This window comes from Hyaena hyaena, unplaced genomic scaffold (genome assembly GCF_003009895.1).
Source record: "Hyaena hyaena isolate Hyena2069 unplaced genomic scaffold, ASM300989v1 scaffold_195, whole genome shotgun sequence".
In the NCBI taxonomy this organism is placed as follows: Eukaryota; Metazoa; Chordata; class Mammalia; order Carnivora; family Hyaenidae; genus Hyaena; species Hyaena hyaena.
This window is the reverse complement of record NW_024080827.1, coordinates 1,486,976-1,503,099: the sequence shown is the minus strand read 5'-3', so window position 1 is coordinate 1,503,099 and position 16,124 is coordinate 1,486,976. Positions and strand designations below refer to the sequence as shown.

The 16,124-nt window shown below is 44.9% G+C and overlaps 1 protein-coding gene across 3 annotated transcripts in view; it reads left to right on the top strand.

Moving 5' to 3' along the window:
- Nucleotides 1-11,289, top strand: part of PROM1 (prominin 1) — a 112,349-nt gene extending 101,060 nt beyond the window's left edge. For 2 of the 3 annotated variants that reach the window (XM_039241561.1, XM_039241562.1), the window contains exons 19-24: nucleotides 63-116; nucleotides 2,759-2,839; nucleotides 2,952-3,020; nucleotides 6,291-6,383; nucleotides 9,790-9,905; nucleotides 10,854-11,289. In XM_039241561.1, coding sequence (XP_039097492.1) covers nucleotides 63-116; nucleotides 2,759-2,839; nucleotides 2,952-3,020; nucleotides 6,291-6,383; nucleotides 9,790-9,905; nucleotides 10,854-10,908 — 468 coding nt within the window. In that variant the 3' untranslated portion in view covers nucleotides 10,909-11,289. Of the gene's footprint in view, nucleotides 1-62; nucleotides 117-2,758; nucleotides 2,840-2,951; nucleotides 3,021-6,290; nucleotides 6,384-9,789; nucleotides 9,906-10,392; nucleotides 10,427-10,853 lie in introns of all 3 variants that reach the window. The other variant, XM_039241563.1, reaches the window with a different exon arrangement.
- The last annotated feature ends 4,835 nt before the right edge of the window (nucleotides 11,290-16,124 follow it).

Genomic DNA, 16,124 nt, shown 5'->3' with positions numbered 1-16,124 from the left:
GACATGTGATCTTGCTGGTACATGTAATAAGTTGGAAAATATTATGTACGTTTGTTCACCAGAGCTCTACATACCAAAGCATCAAGGAACTTCAACAAAAAAGCAGTGGATTGGAGGTAAGGACTAACTTTCCTTTTCTGCCATGGGGTCTTATTGTAAAAGCACACACAGACTTTCAGAGATGTTGGTTTTACAAGTATTTAAAATTTAAAAAAATACCCTTTGGGTCACCTAGCTAGCTTAGCCAGTAGAGCTCATGACTCTTGATCTCTGGGTTGTGAGTTCAAGCCCCACATTTGGGGATAGAGTTCACTTTATATTTAAAAAAATTTTTTTTAACATTTATTTATTTTTGAGAGACACAAATAGACAGAATGTGAGTTAGGGGAGGGGCAGAGAGAGGGAGACACAGAACCCAAAGCAGGCTCCAAGCTCTGAGCTGTCAGTACAGAGCCTAATGCGGGGCTCAAACTCATGAACCGTGAGATCATGACCTAAGCCGAAGTCAGATGCTTAACTGACTGAGCCACTCAAGCGCCCCAGGGAGTAGAGTTTACTTTTAAAAAACAAAAAAGGGTGGGGGGGACGCCTGGGTGGCTTAGTCAGTTAAGCATCTGACTTTGGCTCAAGGCATAATCTCACAATTTGTGGGTTTGATTCCGCCTCAGGCTCTATGCTGATGGCTCAGAGCCTGGAGCTTGCTCGCTTCAAATTCTGTGTCTCCCCAACTCTTTTTCTGCCCCTCTCCCACTTGTGCTCTGTGTGTGTTTCTCTCACTCAAAAATAAACAAACATTTAAAAACTTTTTTTAAAAAAAGTTTGGTTATTCATCCATTTTAAATGCCAAATTGGGATTTCCTACCACTTGCTTCCTGCAAGTACTTCTCACCTTGACATACTGTTAGATACATGGGTGAAAGCTGTGTGTTGACGTGTAGAAAGTAAGCTTAGAAGGTACACTGGTCACTTTTACTGAAATAGTGCTGCTTACAAAATCCAGTGCCTTTGACCACAGACTCATTCACCACTGGGTCGACTTCAGGATTGTCCACCTACCTTCCTACCCAGAGACCCAGACTGAGGGAGCAGCTCCTTTCTGGGCCACCTCACGTCCTCAAGGTAAAGGACAGGAAATCCGAGGGTGAATGGAAACACAGACTGTCCTTTAAGCAGCTTCTTAGAACCAGCCATTCCATCTATGTTCCATTAGCCAGAGCAAGTGAGGCTGCCGGGATCATCATCACGGGCTGAGATGCCAGAGCTCGAAAGGTATCCCTGGTTAGGAACAGCAAATATAGTCAACTACAGGGGCGTCCTTTGGACCACAGACACCCCCATAACAGAAACTGAGCTCCATGGCTATGATGCGTTCATCTGGTACCCTCAATGCCAATGAGAAACTCAGAAAATATTTCTTTATTGAGCAGAATAGGCTGCCCAGGAGGGGTTTGGGATGTCGGCCCACAACAGAAAATCCCAGGTTCCTCCCTGCACTTCTCTCTGAGCTCTTTTTGCAGACCTTTGTCACAGGGCTTCTTGCTATGTGTGACTGTGTGTCCCCTGTGAACCGTGATCTCCTTCACTAGTAGGTAGTGCAGTCCCCGGGCAGCAATGGGCCTGCATCTTTGTTGACACAGGAGACCCTGAGTTCCCCTGAAGGCTCTTCTATGAGGTTTGGGGTCTGCTTGGGGACTGTCACTGTACCTTTTGTGACAGTTACCATTTCACACATGTGCATGTCCTGGACCAAGGGAAACCGAGGACAGACTGGTAACTGTGTGCAGATCCCTTGCCATCCTGCGTATCTGGACGTTCAGGATGATGGCATGAGCTGCGCGTTGCCTCTCACCAGAGGCCAGTGTGGGGGCTAGTTGGGGTGGAAATCTGTCTTTGACCCGCTGGCCAGGCTGTGTGCCCTGAGGTCTCTGGGCAGAACAGAAAGGATACCTTTTTTAATTTACATCAAGCTACCATGTCGGAATTCTTACCTGTGTCAAGAAACTAGGTGCACATCCCAGCTCTTATGCCCCCAACCTGGTGATGTCGAGCAGGGTCAGCTACCTCTTCTGTGAAGGGGGCCTGATAATGCCTTCCTACAGCCTGTGAGTACAAAAGCCCCCGCTATCCATAGGGGATACTATCCATGGCATCAGTGGATGCCACAGGTTGTTCTGAACCCATACATGCATAGCTATAATAAAGCTGAATTTATAAATTAGGCACAGTAAGAGGTTAACAACAATAATCAATAATTAAATAGAACAATTATAACAATGTACTGTACTAGAAGTTATGTGAATGTGGTGCGTCTCTCAAAATTTCTTACCGTATCAATTCACACTTCTTGCAAGGATGTGATGTGGTAAAAATGCCTGCGTGGTGGAATGAAGTAGGCATGTGAGGTAGTGTTAGGCTGCTGTCGGCATTTCTAACCATATATCAGAAAGAGGATCATTGCCTCTGGATTCCGAGTAACAGAGACAATGGATAAGAGGGAGCTCCTATATGTAGGGAGGCAATTTGGATCAAGGGTCTGACCCAGCGTCTGGCACAATGTGAGTGCTCAGTGTGTAATTCTCTTGTTCCCCTGTCCTCAGAGGGCTGGGCTGGCTCTGTCGTCTTCTTGACTAGCAAGTCGTGGAGGTGTGGGGCTGAGCTGACAGCACCAGCATGAACAGCTGACAGCACCAGCATGAACAGGCAAACTAATAAAAATCCCTTCATCACGTGATACCCTTTCAATTGCTGTGTTTTCCAGATGAAAGTGACCAATACCATTTCCTCTTTGGATTCTGCTCAGGACTTCCTCACAACCCGTATTTCCTCAGTTATTGTTGAAGTAAGTTTCCTTTTTTAAAAAATAAGTGTGCCAGTAAGTGGATGTGTGCCCATAACTACATGACTGCACAGCATCCTTTTAAAGGTTTTAATACCCTTTGATTTCTTTCCAGGAAAGTCAGAAGTATGGGAACACGATAGTAGGATACTTTGAACGCTATCTGCAGTGGGTCAAGATCTCAGTAAGTAGTTTCTCTTTTATGAACACAAGGGGCCATGTGTTAGGATGGTCATATTCTAGGATACAATCAGGATGAAATAAATTTAAACTCCTAGCAATTGGGTAGGAGATAAGTCAAGGGCCTTGAACATGGGGGCCATCATGGGAAGTGGCATAAGACGCAGCACATGTCATCCACGCTGGACCCCTTCTCAGGGCTGCCCATCAAGCGGGAGAATGTGGCCCTCGCATTTTCCCTCAGCTCCCTTGCTCACCATTATAGGGGCTCCTGCCATAATTGACTGTGTCTTCCCAGTGAACTTGAGCTCCTTTTGCATTGGTTGCTTGGGCAGTGCTTAGTCTGCCATGTTGTTGGTATATCAGTCGACTAAGGGTGGCTTGAGCTATAGAAATTTGTTTTCTCACAATTCTGGAGGCTGGAAATCCAAGATCAAGGTGTCAGCCATATTGGTTTTTTTAGAGTCCTCTCTGCTTGGCTTGTAGACAACTCTCTTCCCTGTGTGTCTTCACAAGTTTTCCTTCTATGCATGTCTGTGCCCAAATTTCCTCTTCTTTTATAAAAGTATCAGTAACATTGGATTAGGACTCAACCCTAATGACCTCATTTTAACTGAATTGCCTCTTCAAAGACCCTGCCTCCAATGCAGTCACATTCTGAGATACCAGGAGGTAGGACTTTAACACAAGAACTTTTGGGGAACACAATTCAGTTCACAGCAGTTGGGTCTCCCTGAATACGTTAGAAGAGGAAAGCTGAGGAGCAGAGTACAGTTTCCAGTGGTTTCAAGGGAGCACTTTGTTCCCAGCAGCCAATTTGTGGAGAATTATAGTGTCTTGGAAAATACCTTTTGTCTTCTTGGGCTCTGGGCCAGCTCCTCTCTGTGAAGATTATTCTATTGGGACAGGGTTTGAGGGGGAGATACTTGCAACTGAGTTACTTGAGTAACTTTGGCTACTCACTGCTAACCAAGACAGGCTTTGAGAAGTCTAGGGACTTGGGAAAATTTCAACTACCCTCGAGTGGCCATCAGCTTCTCACCTTTATTCCCAGCCCTTGGCCATGTGAGCCCAGACTACCAGCCATCTCCTCCCTCTTTGCTGCCCCACCTGTATTCCAGCCATACCCAAATGCTTGATTCTCTGAAACTTTCACATTTCTCCATGTGATTTCCTCTGTGTCGTATCCCCCGCCCCAATCCCAACCTCTAGTCCCCACCATCGGGGCCTCGTAGCTGGTTCTCCTTCATGGCTCAGCTTCCTGATGTCTGTGCTGACACGTCCTCCAGCCTCCCCGATGTGAAGACCTCAGGGTCTTCTCAGTGCTGGCACGAAGCGTGTGCACACGCAATGAGTAGTGGCAGAACAGATGTATTATCATCACTGCTGCGTTGGCCACCAGACCCTGTGCATCAGCTCCACCAGATCAAGGAACCACATTTTAGTCACATCCATTGCCAGAAAATGAAACAAATACCCTGAAACCAAAATGAATCTGAACAGGAATGGTTAAGTCATACAAGAGCCACATCATGGGAATATTAGGTGGCTGTTGGTATGAAATGGATCAGAGCTAGGCCATGGGGCTAGGAGAGATTTTCACAGGGTATAAATAAAAGAGAAAAGAAAGATACAGAAAGCATACAGAGTATTACTCCAACCTTAGTTTTTGCAAAACCAACAGTGAAAAAGCCTATGAAGAGACAGTACAGGGTTGTTTGAGCTCGGTGAAAATAAATTGTTAACATGGGTGGCCTTGGAAGGTGTACGTGGTAGAAGAAAAGGGGCAAGTTTGCCAACCAATAAAGGAAAAGAGCTAACATCTAGCTCATTGTAGGTACTCAAAGGTTGTTTTCATTTTTTTAAGATTTTCTTAGTTTATTTATTTATTTTGAGAGAGACAGAGACAGCGAAAGTGGGGAAAGGGCAGAGAAAAAAGGAGAGAGAATCCCAAGCAGTCTTCGCACTGTCAGCACAGAGCCTAACATGGGGCTCAAACCCCCAAAACCATGAGATCATGACCTGAGCTGATAGCAACAGTCGGACGCTTAACTGACTAAACCATCGAAGCACCCCCAAATTTTTTTAAATGAATAAGTACAGCTTTCTTAAGTCAATGGGATTGGAGCTTCTGTTTGGGATTTATTAAATGTGTTTATCTTAAACTCATTAATGAGTACATAGTTTTCTGTCTTCTAAATTTTTATTTTAAATTTTAGAGAGTGTTTGTGAGCCGGGGAGAGGGACACAGGGAAAGACAGAGTGAATTTCAAGCAGGCTCCATGCTCAGCACAAGCCCAATGTGGGGCTTGATCCCACAACCCTGAGATCATGACCTGAGCCAAAATCAAGAGTTGGACACTCAACTGATTGACCCACACAGGGCCCCTATTTTCTTCTTAATTTATTTTTATTTTTTTGTAGTTTCCTGTCTTCTAAAATGGGGTCCACAGGTAGCACTTGTTTTTGTAAAGACAGTTTTATTGGCACATAGCCACCCCCATTTGTTTATATATCATCTGCGGTTCCTTTCACCATTTTTTTCATAGTCCAGCACTTGGAACAGAAATGTCTCAGTCTGTTCTGAAAGTCGAAATTTACGCTCTGACCCTTTCTTTTTAATTTATTAGTGTTTTTTATTATTTTTAATGTTTATTTTTTTTTGAGAGAGAGACAGAGCATGAGCAAGGAAGGAGCAGAGAGAGAGGGAGACACAGAATCTGAAGCAGGCTCCCGGCTCTGAGCTGTCAGCACAGAGCCCAGTGTGGGGCTGGAACCCATGAACCGTGAGATCATGACCTGAGCTGAGGTCCGATGCTTAATCAACTAAGCCACCCAGGCACCCCTACTCTGTGGCCCTTTCTAGAAAAAGTTTGCCAAGCCCGGGTCTAAAACATATAATTATTGATTTACTAGCTTTCCATTTTCTTCCACATCCTTTGTCAGATCTCAAAAAGATCAGGTAAGAAATTCAGACCGAGACTGTACCTGACACTTGTACTTCATTCTCTCAGAAGTCTGGTAAGGGTGGGTGTTATGGTTCCATAAAACAAGTGCAGAAACCAGAGACAGAGGGGCAGAGAGAATCAGCATCTTGCATTCAAGTACCTGCTTTTAAACATTGTCAAATTCATCCATAGAAATCCGTGCTCTGCTCCGGGTCGTAGAAGGTGTAGATATCCTTTTTGTGAAAACAGGTCAAAGATAAATGGCACGTCTAATTCTTGTGGATTTTCGTGTGTGGCTGTGTTCACCTGTGTTTCTTACCCTGTAGATTACTGAGAAAATCGCAGCCTGCAAACCTGTGGCCACCGCTTTAGACTCTGCTGTTGACGTCTTTCTGTGTGGCTACATTACCGACCCCATGGTAAGAATTCCATCTTTCAAAATAAGGAAACACAATAAACTCCTCAGTCTTCGTTTTTTGTTTGCAGAGGGTAGCACACACTATGATATAAAATAGTTCTGTGTTTGGGTCTGTTAACAGTTGCAGAATCTAAGACCTGAAATCTAAAATTTAGATGAATGTGTTAGGATACCCACTAGATTGAGAAAAGTGAAAGACCTGGCTGCCTACCTTTGTTCCTTAACTTGACTTATATTTATAGAAGCCAGGAGACCCTCACAAAGGAAACTCTTATTTGTGCAGAACAATTGGAAAGGAGCCGTCACTAGTGTGCAGACTGCCAATATTCAAAAGGATTCTTAATGCAACTATATATATACAATCCCAAAGCTACAGCAAACTTAATTTAATTTAGATTTAAAAGACCTTTGAGATATTCCCTTTGGGATGTTAAGTTCCAATTAATCAAGTTTATTCCTCAGCTCTATTCACTCCTCAATATACACTGAATGTCTCTGAGAGCTTTCCCTCTCCCTTCCCCCTGCTTAAAGTGCCCCAGTGGCTTCCTATGGCTGTCACAGTGTTTTCTTTCACTTCTTTAAATATATCTCAATTGCCCTACCTCAGGACCTTTGCACATGCCATTTCTGCTGCCTGGACTGGAAGTCTCATTCTGTTACTCTCTCTCATTCTTCCCCTCCACACCCACACTCAGCCTGGTTAACTCTAGCTCTAAGTCTGCCAATGAATGAGAATATAGACTCTGGATTCAGATTCTACATCTACATTTTCTGAACTCCATGACTTTCAAAAATTATTGAACTTTTCTGGGCTTTATCACCTAAATGGGGCTGTTCAGTGAGAGATTATATTTAAAGACTTTAACACCATACCTGGAGCATTAACACTCAATACATGTTCACTATTATTATTGAGCAGTTTTCAGGTCTTAGCTAAAACATTTATTTTTTCCAGGAAGCCTTTTCTGATCTTCCCAAGTAGATTGGGCTCCCTTTTATACACTCCCATAGAATCCTATGCTTTTCCTTTGGAGATGTTATTGCTGTTTGAATTGTACATTTGTGTGGTTCTTTGATTAAGACCCATCCATTTCAGGCGCGCCTGGATGGCTCAGTTGGTTAAGCATCTGACTCTTGCTTTTGGCTCAGGTCATGATCTCACAGTTCATGGGATCGAGCCCCATATCAGGTTCTGTGCTTGCAACATGGAGCCTGCTTGAGATTCTCTCTCTCCCTCTTTTTCTGCCTCTGCCCCCCCCCCCAATAAATAAATAAGCTTAGAAAAAAGAGAAAAGACCTGTCCCCTGCAACACACTCTAGACTGTCAACCCCCTGAGCAGAGGGCCTGTGCATTGCTCTGTCTCTGTCATCTGGCATATTGCCTAGCACAGGCAATTGAATGAAGGAAGGATGATCAAACAGCTCTCTGTCCAAGTACATCTGTATTGCTCCATCTGTCATCTCCCTGTCCCACTCCCACCCACATGCCCATCTACCTGCAGGCTGGACTTTCACCCCTGAATGGAGACACTCCTGTCCTCTCCCAGCCACACAGATCCAAGGTTTGGCTTCCTGGCCGCTTCCCTCCTTCCCAGCCCCTAACCTCTTTGATCTGCTGCTTGGACCCCTGCTGATGGCTTTGTAGGTGTGCCCTGGGCTAACCTGGTTGATTCTTTTTGTTTTATACTGTTTATTTATTTTTGAGAGAAAGAGAGACAGACCTAGAGACAGAGCATGAGATGGGGAGGGGCAGAGAGAGAGGGAGACACAGAATCGGAAGCAGGCTCCCGGCTCTGAGCTGTCAGCACAGAGCCCAATGTGGGGCTCGAACTCACAAAGAAAGAGCCCTGGGCATTGATTTTGCCAGGAAAGTAGACTCCAGGATGCTCAGCGTGTTTCTTTTATACCTTGATTGTTCCTGAAAGAATAAGGGCAGCTTCCAGTAAAATGTATGGTTGTCCTCAAGCTCTAAAGCCTCTCAAAGCAAGGTTTGAAACCATGGAAATCTACCAGTAAAAGAACGTGTGGGGAAAGGAGAAGAAATTTACTGGAATTCTGGGCCAAGAGGCGCCACTGCCATTCCACAGTGCTCTCTGCCAGGAGGAATGCGGAACGTCAGTGGCTGAGCTGTGACGGTTGGGGGAGGGGAGCGTCACTGTCACAGCCAAGCTGCCTTTTGCCTCCCGGGGGGGCTGGGGACGCTGTGCTGGTGTTACCTACAACATCACCCTAAGGCAGCGGCCGCAGACCTGAACCCCTGCAGGGATCTGGCAGATCGTACATTTACAAAGTGGGGCAAGTGTAAGACACTGGCTGGTGTATGGCGCCCATGGGGTCTCGCAGCTGCGTCTCCTCTGATGGGTGGAGAAGGTTAAATAGCTTTGGGCGTCACCCCTGCAAGAGCTGGTGGCGTGGCCGGGCCCCAGCTGAACACAGACCTTCCCGATGGAAGAGCCACCGCTCCGCAGCTGGCTGCTGGTGCTGCCTCGTGGGGCTGGGGGCTCAGTTATGGCACTGAACTTGCAGGCTTTTTCTAGAAAGACGTTAACTCCAGGTTTCTATGTGAAATCTGACTTAGGAATGTTGGCAACTATTTTTTGAAAATACCTTAACCTGCTTTTTAAACAAAACGAGATTGAAGGCAGCCTATGATCTACCCTTAAGATTGGTTAAGTTAAGGGGCGCCTGGGTGGTTTAGTCGGTTAAGCGTCCGACTTTCGCTTAGGTCATGATCTCGCGGTTCGTGGGTTCGAGCCCCGCGTCGGGCTCTGTGCTGACTGCCAGCTCAGAGCCTGGAGCCTGTTTCAGTCTGTGACTCCCTCTCTCTCTGACCCTCCCCTGCTCACGCTGTCTCTCTCTCTCCTAGAAATAAATAAAAAAATATTAAAAATAAAAAAAAAAGATTGGTTAAGTTAAATATAGAATGTTTGTCGAGAGCCTAGTAGGGACCAGGCGCCGATCCTGCCTTCTCCACTCAATAGCGTTACGGGATGAAGATGCCTCCGTCCCACTGTTCTGATGCAGAGCAAAGCCAGAAAGGTGAATTAGCGGCATCGAACAACTCAGAAAACGGATTCGCCATGCCCCTATCATTGGCAGCAAAGGGACCCCATCCGGTGGGGTCCTAGATGCAAATCCTTGTTTCCCCGCATGCTCCCACTGTTCCTCATTTGTAAAGTAAATATAATAATGGGATCGATTCAAGGTTTCCAGAAAGATTTAATGAATTGCAGCAATATGCAGCCCTTCACACAGTGTATGACTCCTGTTGCATTTACAAATGGTTTCAGTGAACAAAATCAGATCTCATTAAAACAATTGCAAAAAAATAAATAAATAACTGCTGCTTTCTATCTCCCCATCTTGAGGCATCTGATCCTCCCAATTTTATCTTTTTTTTCCCCCAGAATTTGTTTTGGTTCGGCATAGGAAAAGCCACCATATTTCTACTTCCGGCTCTCATTTTTGCTGTGAAGCTGGCCAAGTACTACCGTCGAATGGATTCAGAGGATGTGTATGATGAGTAAGTAGACAAGTTTCTGCAGATGCTGGGGGGGGGGGGGGGGGGGGGCGGGGAGGATACTTTCTAAGTGGTACTGACTTCAGTACAAGCTCTGATGAGATTAAACTTGGTCCTTTTTTAAAGTAGGGGGTCATCTCTGGTCAGGTGTCTTCTTGGTACCCATTTTCTTATGCTTGTTTTAACTGTTCTCCTTCTTCCTTAATCTTCTCAGTGTCCTTAACCAGCCTTCTTATTTCTTGTTTGCAGTTCCTCTGTCTTGGGGATTTGGCACTTTACTTTATAGCTGTGTTTACTAGTGTTCACTTTGACTCTGTAGTGTACACCTCTCTGCTCCGCTTCATTTTTCACTCCATTCACCTCCTTCTTGACCTGTCTCTCCTGAATTTACTCGGTTAGCATCTGTATTAGGGTAAAAAAAAAATGTGGGGGATGCAGCTGTTGAGCTGTGATCGTAACTTAAAAAAAATAATTGTATCTCCCTTTTTAGTATTTTATAGTGCTGAAACTGTATCCGTCAAAAAGTAAGCCTTTTCTTTTTTAAAACCATATTCCAAAGTTGGGATTGGGGAGGTCTTTATTATTACATGATGAACTTTTAAAACAGAATCAATAGCATCTTAAAATTACATGACAATATTAGATATGGTGAGATAAAAATCAGTGCTGATGCCTCTTACAACAGGGCTGGCCCACATAAAATAGTGAAGAAATACTAGTTGAATTAATGATATTTTTATAGGTTACGTTTATTAATATATAAAATGGTTGTTTCAGTATTTGGTTTTTAAAGGGAGCAGAATGTGAAGATAGCTTTTTTTTTTACTCTTTGTATATTTAACAAATTGTCACATGCTTTTCATGACCTTTGCATTACCTTTGTAACTCACGATGTGAATACTTCATCTTAGAGATAACATGGTGTTTTTGGTGTATTTATTTTTGTTACAGTATGGAAAATGGTAATATTGGTTTTCATAGACATCATTCCACTCAGACTGTATGAGCACAGTTTTTAAGCAGATCCAACGGCACAAGTTCTTGATCTACAGCATCTCCGAATACTGGAAAAGAAACTTTCCCTTCCGGAGTTTACAGAGTCTAGTGATTTTATATGCAACATTCATTGACACGCCAAAGAGTGACAAGCGTGTGTTCACACCTGTTTTGGACTTTGTTTTGTTTTATCTCTAGAAGTTTTGCTTTAGTCATCTGAGCCTTCAATGAAAGTTCCAGTATGTGATACATTCATTCATTTCCAGTTTAGCTTTCGGAACAAGTCATGAATTGTGTCACATTTCATTACTTGGGAACCTAGACTTGTAGCGAGACAAAACCCAGCAGATAGCAGATGTGTGTGTGAGCAATAAAAGATTGATTTCAGAAATCTGACTCTAATATTCTTATTGAAACACATACCTAAATTATAGATGCCAATTACGTCACTGTGTCATTTTCTCAAGGCTGCCGTAACAAATTACACAAAGCGCGTGGCTTAAAGCGGCAGAAGTGTCTTCTCCCACAGTTCTGGAGGCCGGGAGTCTGAAATACATTCATCAGCACAGCTGGGTCCTCCGAGGGGGTTCTGCTCAAGAGTCTGTTCCATGCCTTTTTCCTAAATTCTCACAACTGAGATGATTCATAGCGTTCCTTGGACTCTCACCTCCAGTCTCTGTCTCTGTCTTCCCGTGGAGTCTTCCTTGTGTGCCTGTGTCCAGATTTCCCTCTGCTTCTAAAGAATCATTGGATCAGAGCCCATCCTAATCAAGAAGGACCTCATCTTAATGTCATCACATCTGCAAACAACCTATTGGCAAACATTCCCAGGTTCTAGGTGGATATGAATTTGGGAGGGAACAGCATTCAAGCCAGCGCGGTCACCCAACAGCTACAGCAAATAGCCAAATAGATAGGTAAGGTAACTCGAAGGAGATCAACATTATATGCACTATACACTATACACACTAAACACTATACACACAATGCACACTATTCAGTATACATTATACACACACTATACACTATGTACACACTATACGCACTATACAAACTATACAATATACACCATGCACGCACTATATGCACTATAAACACAGAAACTAACAAATTACCAAAATCACAAAAGATAGAAAAATTACAAATTTTATTAAACACATAAAAATACTGACTGATCCCCCTCTTAATTTTAAGTTCACCTTTACTTAAGAACACATTAGTACCCCACTGCTTGTGATCATAAAGTGTCTCTTCATCTAAGGCCATGATGCCCGGCCCCTGTCACACAGTGGACTCACATGGCTGATGCTTACATCCTGCCCTTACAGACTTGACATAGCTGGCAAGGGGTGTGGCTTGAGCATGTGGATTCTTAAATTTCCCCAGGTGATTTAATAGATGGCCAAGGTTGAGAAACACTTTCCTGGATTCACAGAACCACTTTCTGGGCTCCATCTCATGTAGTTCCCATGCAGCCTGGCTTGAGAACTATAAATACAGCTCTACATGTGTTTTGTCCAATTAATAGGTAATTATTTATCATCTGCTATGTCCCAAGCAAGTGCAAGACACTGATGGAGGAGAGGTGAGCTAACAGATTGGCCCAACCTCCTAGAAGCTCAGTGTCAGTGTTAGAACCAAGACAACACATTGGAGGTGTGTGAGAGACACAGAAGCCGGTGGGGGGGGGGGGGGCATGGGAAGTTTGCTGTCATTGAGTTCTAAAATTATATGAACCAAACATCTACTATGACAGACCTGTCAAATCTGTTTCTTTTTTGTTTCTTTTTTTTTTTTTTTTTAGTTTATTTTAGAGAGAGAGCACGAGCAAGGAGAGGGGCAGAAGGAGAGAAATAGAGCATCTTATCAGGTTTTATGCTCATCACAGAGCCCGACATGGGGCCCAATCCCATGACCTTGGGTCATGACCTGAGCCAAAATCGAGTTGGACACTCAACTGACTAAGCCACCCTGGTACCCCTCAAATCTGTTTCTTATAAAAGTTCCATGCCTCTCACTTGTCCCCTCATACAATCCTTATTACATCCCTATGAAGTTAGAAATTTTATTCCCAATTATAAACGAAGTGACTGAAAGCTTAGAGAGGTGAGTTGCCTATATCACACAGCTCATGTGTCGGGACCAGAAGAAGAGCCAGGTCTTCCAGAATGTAAACCGCTGGCTCTCAGTCATGCACATCACCAGCTAGGGTGGGTTTTGGCCCAAACCATTTCCTAACCTACCCTAATCTTTCAAGCTAGAGCCATGTTGTAGCTGTCTGCTATTTTCTAATGACGAAATGTGATATAAATCAGTGCTACTCAAAGTGTGGCCTGAACACCAGAAGCATCTGGATGGCCTGAGGAGCTGTAGGAATGTTAATTCTCAGACTCCACTCCAGATACACTGAATCACAGTCTCTGAGGGTAACGCCCCCGGAATGTGAATTCTAGTAAGCTTTCCGGATGAATCCAAAGCACAGTAACATTGGCCAAGCAATATCTCAAGTCACCCTAAAGGAAATCATCTTGATCCATTTAGAAAATAGCTATTGCCCAAGCTATGTGGCTCAGCCACACTGCAAGCTCCAGATTGTTGGCAGAGCACCAGCCACTACACATCTGTTGGGGAGATGGAAGAGGTGAAGCTTGTTCTGAGTGTGTGTTCGTGAAGTGGGGGAAGCGTTACAGGGCTAATCACAGCCCCAAAGCCCACCGTCCATCTGAAATGCCCCTATGCATTCCCATCCTTCCTGAGTAGGGGCTTCTCCACCCCGGTGTGCCTTTCCTGAGCTACTGCTACCAACCCCTACATCCAATCGAACACTCCCACTACTCTGTCCTCTTCTCAATGAGCATTTATGTCATTTCTCTCGCCCTCAACAAGATCTCAAACACTTGTGCACAAAGACCATGTCTTAGGTTCCTTTGATTCCCATGGCCCTTTAGAGGCAGAACGGGCTGGTATCAGACTCAGAAGCCTGGATTCCCATGTGACTCTCCCTTGAGGAGTAGTACAAGCTCCCCTAACCTCATTCCCCCTCTGTAAAATGGGGAGGAGATTGCACCCACTTTATTGGGTGGACAGTCAGCGTCAGGCCCAGCACTGAGGAGGGCTCAGTAAAAGGGAGCCAATGTCACCTGCCCATGGCAGCCTTCCAGTAAATAGATCAAATTTCTTTCTGAGTTAGTGATCTCCTTGTCCCTGTGGTTCAAGCAAAGGCTTGTCAACCCGTCATGAGACTTCATGAACAGGAGTCTCCACTTAGTTAACAAAGGAAGATGACAGGTTAAGAAGCATCAGGACCCACCTTCCTACTTAAACAGAAATTATACTGGCAGAATCTTTCCAATGGAACTATTTTGGAACTCCAAAGTCTACTGAAGTCTTGGCAAATTCCAAGGGAGTCTTGGATGGTAAATTGTGGTTAACTTCAGTAAATTTCACTTCTTAGCTCTGCAATTCCAACCCACCCCTCATCTAAGTCTGATGGCAGGCACCTGTGTATGTGTTCCTGGAGTGACTGGTACACAAACTTTGAGTGCCAGGATAGGCCATAAGGACCTGGTCCTTCAGATATCAGAGCTGTGTCCTGAGCACTGATCGCTGCTTCTAATCGCAGAGATGCAGAGGCAGTAAGGGGTAGCCATTGTCTCCGAGGACCAGCTGCATTATGCTTGCACTGTCTTCTCTAAGGGGAATCTACAATGCTGATAACATGGTCTACCTAGCCATCTTTCCCAGTCAAGTCTTTTAAAGTCCATTCTACTCTCAGGACCCCTCTGGAAGTCATGTCCATTAGCCCACTCTCAGGACCCCTCGGGAAGCATATGACAGTAAATATCCCAGATATCCAAAATATGGTGAGCCTGGTCTCAAGTGCTACTATGGCGTGGCCAGAACCTGCCTGCCATTCCCACAGAATAGCAATTTCAGTTACTGTCAAAGGCCACAAGAAGCCATAAATTGCCACAAGATGGCAGCAGAGAACATATGTAATCTATTTCCCAGAAAAGGACAAAGCCTGGCCTTGGAGCTATAAGGGTTCTTGTTTACTCTTAGAGAATTAAATCAACTGCAAACAGGTACCATAGTGCTGATGGGCCATTTCAGTCTCCTTGGCATACAGATGGAGGCTCATCCTTAGAGTCCATCCAGAGAGCGGCGGGATTAATACACACAGTGCAACATGGATTGAGGTACCAATACTAGCCTTATAGTACTTACAGGTTCAAACAGCCACATTGTTATGATCAGCCTCATCTTGGTTTGCACCTTCCCGTGGGCATCCACATCAGGCACAAAAAGTGTGTCCTCAATCAATGGCTTTCCAGAACTCACAATTCCACAGATGGGTGTCTTTAATATACATGTCTTTCTTAACCACGAGCTAGGTTGCTAGACAGCGCCAAGAAGAGATAATAAAGGCATGCCTGGTACTTAAGAGTACTGTCAACAGAAAGGGAAGTGGCTTTCAATTTAGCCCATCAGTGGATGGGCTACCACAGGAGGCCTTACAGAGTTGAAACTGGCTCTAGAGGGCTGCTGCCACGCGGTAGACACATCCCCTTATAGCTGGATGAGCCTTCAGTAAACCAGCTCCAGGCATCCTCAGGCCTTCCTGGGAGCCATCTCCAGGCAGCACAAGGCTCCTGTGTAAGTCATCAAGGAAGATACAAGGGATTCCTAGAGATGAGGCACTACCTCCTTGTGTGAAGAGCATCTGTCTATGGGACCTGACTTGTTGTTCTGGAATGTTCCATTTCCATTTTGTATGAGAAATCTGTTCGCCTTCCCAGTATCTGAGGGGGCAATGCAGGATGGGAACACCTGGACACAGTGATGTCTGGCAGCCCTCCCTAAAGCCACTCGCTCTCCACAGGTGCCCAATAGTAGGCCAGCAGCAGAGCTTCAAGTGCAGCACAGCAGGGGGCCACATGGGCAGGAAGTCAGAGCCCCAAGAAGTGACTCTGGACAGAGGCGCCTCCACTGCCAGAGGGGCCACTCGACACACTTCCCATCGTCAGAATCCTGGATTCCACCCAGGTCCTTGGGCTTTACAGGGCCTGAGGGAGGTGGCCTGTGGGCTGCCTTTAACACACCTGCCACCCAGGTCCCCGGGCAAACTTGGGCAGATTCTGTGATCCATTTGTACACAGGGCTCAACCTCAACAAAATCCCTGGATGAGGCACATATTGGCCCCCAACCCCAAACAGTCTGAGTAA